General features: G+C 43.8%; 1 protein-coding gene across 1 annotated transcript; it reads right to left on the bottom strand.

Annotated features, from left to right (window-relative positions):
• Window positions 1-210: 210 nt before the first annotated feature.
• abraa (actin binding Rho activating protein a) lies at window positions 211-5,335 on the bottom strand. Its single transcript, XM_034584737.1, has 2 exons — window positions 4,226-5,335; window positions 211-765 (listed from the first exon to the last, which is right to left on the bottom strand). Exons 1-2 carry the CDS (start codon window positions 4,853-4,855, stop codon window positions 328-330), a joined length of 1,068 nt encoding a protein of 355 aa, XP_034440628.1. The 5' UTR covers window positions 4,856-5,335; the 3' UTR covers window positions 211-327.
• Between the last annotated feature and the right edge of the window lie 1,245 nt (window positions 5,336-6,580).

Genomic DNA, 6,580 nt, shown 5'->3' with positions numbered 1-6,580 from the left:
TGAGTCTGGTGTGAGTGTAGATTACACTCATATGTCTGGACAGTAATTTATGTATATTAAACATTTGAGCAGTTTAAAGTATGAACAAAATAAAGTTTTTTTGATTTTGTGTTTAGATTTTGGGGCTTTTTACTAATTAAACTATTATTTCCTTACAGTTCATCACTGAAGCTGCGTGTAATGTGTGGATTTTGAGATTATTGTTATGTCTCTCTCAAATATTCATCCGAGCGTTTCGTTGTTTCTCAGTTCTGGCTATTGTGGGAGATTTGTCGTGTTTGTTGTTTGTGTATTGTTTCGGATGTTTGTACGATGTCACGTCCGTCCTCAGTCCCTCAGTGTGATGAGGACGGCATCGTCCTGTCCTTTCCACAGCATTTCCCCCTCAAAGTCCAGCATCTTGTGCTTGCGGCAACGCAGCAGGATGCCCACCACCTTATCCGAGATCTTCACGTAGCGGTCGAAGAGCCGGCCGAAGCTAATGATGGTCCTCCCCTCCTTGTCCGTCAAGCCCAATTCTCTGATAATCCACACCATCTCCTCCATCTCCCTGTAGATGTGTTTCTGGGCCCGGTCGCCCCTCTCCGCCGTCTTAGAGCCATCTTTGGGTCGACCGTAGCCGGAGTCGCCCTTGCGGAGGCGCTGGGCCATGGCGTACTCCTCGTCAAACTCCTCACTGAAGGGGTTGAGCTTCTGGCCCTCCATGTGCTGGTTGGACCACTGCTGCCAGCGGCTTTTGATGTCGCCCATCGTGGCAAGCTTGATCTGGAAATACATGACGGCATACAGGTTAACATCAGGGTGCAAGGATCGGTCGGATTTCACACCGTTAATTAGCTTGATGTTGGCCAGTGATGGTGAGAACTTCCAGCTTGTGGAAACAGAGATATTGTATCTTCTGTAGCTGTGTAGGACCTTTGTCAAGTCGGAGAACATAACCCAGGTTAATGTCACGGTGATGTTATCAGAATTATCATGACTTGGGCTTCGAGAATACACATTTCGTCGAGCTGCACTCTGGGAACAGTAGGATTCAGGATATCTTGACCTTTCCTGCACAAGTTTAAATGTTGGTTTCAATGTCCTTCACTTGCTGCCACTTTCCCTGACGTGCAAAACAAAATAGTTTTAGCGTATTCGATTACTTTTCCAACACACCCTCTGTATCCTGTTTGAAGATGTTGCTGATCTGTAGGTTGTTGTTGTTGTTACAGTGCTGTGTATGGATATTGATTGACGACCCTCCACCTTAAAATAAACTTTCTAAGTTCAACTTAGTGTAATTGATGCCGTGCTTGGCCTTTGCTTTGCACATATGTGTTAATGGAAGTTATCAAACATTACACGACCTTAAGGACTCAGGACTTTAAATATTAAAGAATAAGGGTTTTGTTGCTCTTCAGATAATTCAAACTTTGAAGTGATTATAGAATCTGCCTCTTATTTCCTCTCTTTATTCTTTTTCTACCCTCTCAGACTCTCCTCCTCACGTCTTCCTCGATGCCCTCGTTCATCACAACCTCCCTCTTGTTATTGCCTTTGTTTTGTTGTCTCTTCTCTTCCTTTCCACTCAGTTCTCTCCTTCCTCTCTCCAATCATGTCGTGTCCTCCCTCCCTCCCTCCCTCCCTCCACCTCTCCACCTCTCCACCTCTCTTGGTATTTTCCTCAGCTTGCCAGGCCTTCACAGCAGTGTCACCAGATCTCCTTGGTATTTGGTCTGTGAAAAGTGAAGACTTGTATCTGTGGAACCTTTCACGAAACTCTGTGAACCCTTCGACTGATCGTGTCCCGATTCCCCTTTAAAAAAAAAAAATTCTGTGCCTCTTGGGGGGTGCGATGAATCATTATTTTCTCAGTCAGATTTGAGGTACTTGTACTGTACTTGAATATTTCCGTTATACCGTATAGTATTTACGACACTGGAATTAACATCTTAAAGGAAAATATTGTACCTTTTACTTTCAAATATTCAGTAGAATCATAATCAGTCCTTTGTAATATTATAAACAAATTTACACTGAAGTACATTTCTCACAGAGCGCAGTCGTCACGTACTTTTACTTTTGGTACTAACATGTTGCTGCACTTGTTCTGTCAAACTTAAAAGATTATTTACAATTACACATATTTCATGTCATTGTTAATAAAAAGCTTATATAATTCTGTACTTTTTGTTTTTGTAAAATTCTAAATGGAGAATATAACGTAGTGGTACATGTACTTAAAGCATTGTAATTGGCTTGAAACCAGTATAACCATCCTACTCATTCCCAGCAATAGGCAGCCAGTTTTAACATTAAACTCTAACAACACCAGTGTGCAGTGACCCTATTAATAGTTTCTCATGCAGCCCGACTCAGAGCTGCTGTTTGTTTGCCTCTGATCAGCTCGACTGTCGAGATGTCTCCATGAAGTACGATGCTATAATAAGCACAAACCCTGAATGATAAAAACATGCCTTAGTCGTAAAAAACAAAGTTTGGCAGCACATTCATTAACAGTTCTGCCAGAGGCCAACATTATACTTTACAACCCTTTCTCCATCTTGTTCTTATTAACATGAGAGTGTTATTATTCAAATATCCCAGCACTGCCTCTGGTTAATATATTTATCAAGTCACTGTGATTCATTTTACATTTACAATATGAAATTAACGATATAAAACGTCTTAATACGGTTTCTGGAATCTCTGCAAGGAGTCTTATATTTCTCTGGTCTAGTTGTTGTGGTCTCTCTCTCTCTCTCTCTCTCTCTCTCTCTCTCTCTCTCTCTCTCTCTCATGTCCCTCGCTGCTCCCTCGCCCTCACCCCGTTTCCCCCCCCTCGCCGGCTGTGCCACCTGAAGGTCAGGTGGGGGAAACACGTTGCAGTGCACGACTATATTTATTTGCGCATATATTCCATTGCGCTGCAGTACAGCTTGTGTTTTTATGATCTGGCCCCGCTCTCTGGCGACCCCTGTGACACGCCGCGGGCCCCCCCCCCCCCCTCCGGCTGCTGCCTTTGCCTTTTATAGGAGAGGTTTGAGTCCCGGAGTTATGTTGTTTGGTGACAGTGAGGGAGTTGGATTTCTGCAGGTGACATCAAAGGGACTTCTGCTCTACCTTGTTTATTCACGCTGTGCGACTGTGTGGGAGTATTTATGCCCCCCCCCTGTGTTTGATTCAGGGACGGACGAAACATTTATTGTGGTCATAGAACGCCGACAGAAGGGCCTCGTACGGGTCCTGTCAAAACTTGTGTATAACAGATTGCCTCATACTTAAAAAATGTAATTAAAGGGTAATTATGCAGGGTTATATTATCTCCTCCGTAAGCCTGTGTCTAACAACACGGGAGTGCGCAAAGGACCAAGTGCAAATGACCTCTATCACGAAATAAGTGGTTTTTGGATGTTAGCCAGAGAAATAAAAGAGTTTGGCCTTTTCCGTCATCGCGTCACTTTCACTTGTCTTTCCACACTTTGAAAGGACGAATGACCGAAAAAATGCCTCCAGCAGCTTCGTCCCTCGGTATTATTTCAGCTTCCGTTGATATTTGGAAAGGACACTCACCAGAGGTTCAGTTAAGCCCGTAGCTACGGGAGGTGGAAGTCAATGCAGGGAAACGTGTTTCGTACAGGACAGTCAGGGTTGACGTTATTTTTCAAACGGTTACATATTTAATGAGACGAAATAAAACTTACAAGGACTTTTAGGAGATAATTAATTAAAAGACGACCTCTCTTGGTCAAGTTAGTTATCACGTAAAATTATTAATTGATGTTATTTTTCGGCCACTAGGGGGCAGCAGAACAAGCACCTGATCCATATCCTGTGGAAGGTTTTAGCAAACGCTTGCGAACGCTTATCAACACATCAAGCAGCCAATCACCAATCATTAAGTACTTCCACCAAAGAGGTTATCATCTCTTCTGTTTGTACATTTGTTGGTTTGTTTGTTTGTTTATTTGTTTTTTAACAGGTTAATAAAGAAAACTACTGATCTGATCTTTGAGTGTTTGTAATCTGGTGGGACGTGAAAGACTTGTGAAGACTGTTTGACCTCGGCCATGTTGTGCCCTCTATACTACGTCTATTTTAGTTTGGAGTGTAGTGTTTTTGTTAGATACGTTCAGGGGCTGGTTGCAAATATAGTCTTGGGTGGTGGGTTGCATGTATTTTGCTTATCACAGTATATTAAGATTTTTTTTCCATCTGTAACATTTGTGATTAGCGACTCTACCTTGGGCTTGTTGGTTTGTTTCTTGGACAGAATGTCACCCGGCTCGGTTTTGGATTCACTGTTGTCGCTGAGCCCGGCCTCCTCTCCCAGTCCACTGTCCTCTGTGTCCACACTGCTGCTCCTGGACCCCAGCTTCCTCTCCTGGAGGAGCTGCTTCCTGTCTCCTCCTCCTCCTCCTCCTCCTGCGCTCTGTAGTAACCTCATTTGGCGCCGCCGTGTCGGTGACTCGTTGCCCAGGAACGGCTTGCTCTCCTCAGGACCTGACTCCATCTTGCCGCGGATGGCGTTGACCACGTCACTGCTGCTGCACTCGCTGCGCTTTGGCTGGACGGTCTTGTGGACAGAAACAGTCCTAATTTTCCCGCTGTCGTCGGAGGCGTCACCTGCGATAACACGTGGGGTGACGGTAAGTTTGACCACATGCTGGCGTTCTTTCTCGTCTTTCTCCTCGATAGATTCAGGCATCCAGCCGCTCGGGATAGCATCCTGCTGGTCTGAGTGTTCGTTGGCCCAACCCTGCCAGCTCTTCGCCAAGTTGGCCACCATGGCGGCGCATTTTATCTTCCGCACCGCTCGTTTGAAAGCCTGAGGCTCCTGTGGCGAAACCGTGGTGGTGCCCCCGCTGCTCATCGCGACAGGACTCCAGATGAGACCTTTTTTTTCCAGAAATCCTTGTTTTACTTTACTTATGTTTTTTCCAGGACTTTGGAAACAAATTCTAAAAAGAATAAGTTGTCAATTGTCCTCGAGTTAGCCAGGTCCAAGATGTCAAGGGTGAGTGTTATCAAACACTTAAAACACTTTGGATCAACAAAAAAAGTTTCAAATTGTGTTCTCTGACATTTCGAGATGAGTTAATAAAGACAAGTTGAATCTGAAGAATTTGCTTCCGTTTGATTATCAGCTTCCTTTGACTCCAGATTCGGACTCGTATCTTGAAAACTCGTCCTAACGTTCCAGCTGATCGCGTCCACACGTCTCAGCCTTTATAGCCGCGATGCATCCTCACAAAAACATGCAGCGCCTTTCAGATCGTCAGTCGGTCAGTGGGTGAGCCGCTGGTGTGAAGAGTGCGAGGACTTTGGCTTTAATCCGCTGCTGAAGCCCCTCTGGCTCCAGACGGGCCTTTAAATAGGGACGGGTAGTAGAGGAAGTGGTGTCCACGTGAGACATGAAAGGCCGGTGTCAACATTCCTGTCACTGACACCCGCCCACACACACAAACACACACACACACACACACTCGGTGACAGGGGAGTTGAATTTCCTCCGGTGGGATCCAGGGAACAGGTGCCCAGTGTTTTTAGTGACTTGGAGGTTTCTGTCCTTAGACACAAATAAAGGACCTCTGCTGTGAGTCAGCTCAGGAGGAACAGTATGTGCATGTATGTGCTCACCGTGTATTTATGTATGGGGATGTTTTCATTTAAACACTTGATGCCTGGATAACGCAGATGTGGATTGTGGGTCACATCAAAAGCATGCGAGGTGTTGGTCTGTGCATGTGCAGCTGAAGCTATTTCAGTCTCTCTGTGTATTTGTGGGTATGTGAGAGTGAATTTCTGGATTATGATTCATATTCACTAAATTTAATCAAGTAGCTGCCTTCGTTTTTTTGTTTCGTGACCTGATTGTTTGACTTTGAAATTGATTAACTGTGGTAGCAGAGCGGATATAAATCTTTATTCTCAGGCGGCTTTTAAAAGTCTAAGTGAGATAAAGTTATTCAGGAGAATGAACTTATTAAATTTGACCATATACTGTTGACATAGCTGTTCCATAAATAAGAAGTCAGATTAAAACATTTGTTACCGTACAAAAAAAGCTTCTTCATTTATGAAACCACATTTAAACTCAATAGATTATTATTTGCACAGAATTGGAAACACTCATCGATACCAACCCCCTTGATATGTCTTATTATTTCCATCAAGATCCACACATATTTAAAAACAAAATTTAAATGGAGGCACGTGGACAAACACACAGAGAAACTAATTATGACAGTGGATTGTGTCAGAACTGAAGTGTAACATTAAATAATTCTATTGTGTCTAAATCTATTTGTTGTACATGAATCAAAAAGTAACAATGATTCAATAATAATCTAAACCCCATCGTGACGAGCTTCCTTCTTCTGTGTCTGCATCTGAACCCGTCGTGTGTAATAAGCAAAGAAATGAACTAACGAACCTGTTTATTTCTCACTGAATATTCCCTGGTGGGTTCCTCTCCCACGACTTGTTATGTAATATGTAAACCGGTGTAAGTTTCTGCCTGGAAAAGCTCATTAGTTCCAGTCATTATAATCAGCGCAGGGGGAAGTGGAATGAAAGCAGCCACGTTACTGCGGAT

Source organism: Hippoglossus hippoglossus, chromosome 5 (genome assembly GCF_009819705.1).
Source record: "Hippoglossus hippoglossus isolate fHipHip1 chromosome 5, fHipHip1.pri, whole genome shotgun sequence".
In the NCBI taxonomy this organism is placed as follows: domain Eukaryota; kingdom Metazoa; phylum Chordata; class Actinopteri; order Pleuronectiformes; family Pleuronectidae; genus Hippoglossus; species Hippoglossus hippoglossus.
Note: the sequence above shows the minus strand (reverse complement) of the source record. Positions and strands in the feature narration are given on the sequence as shown.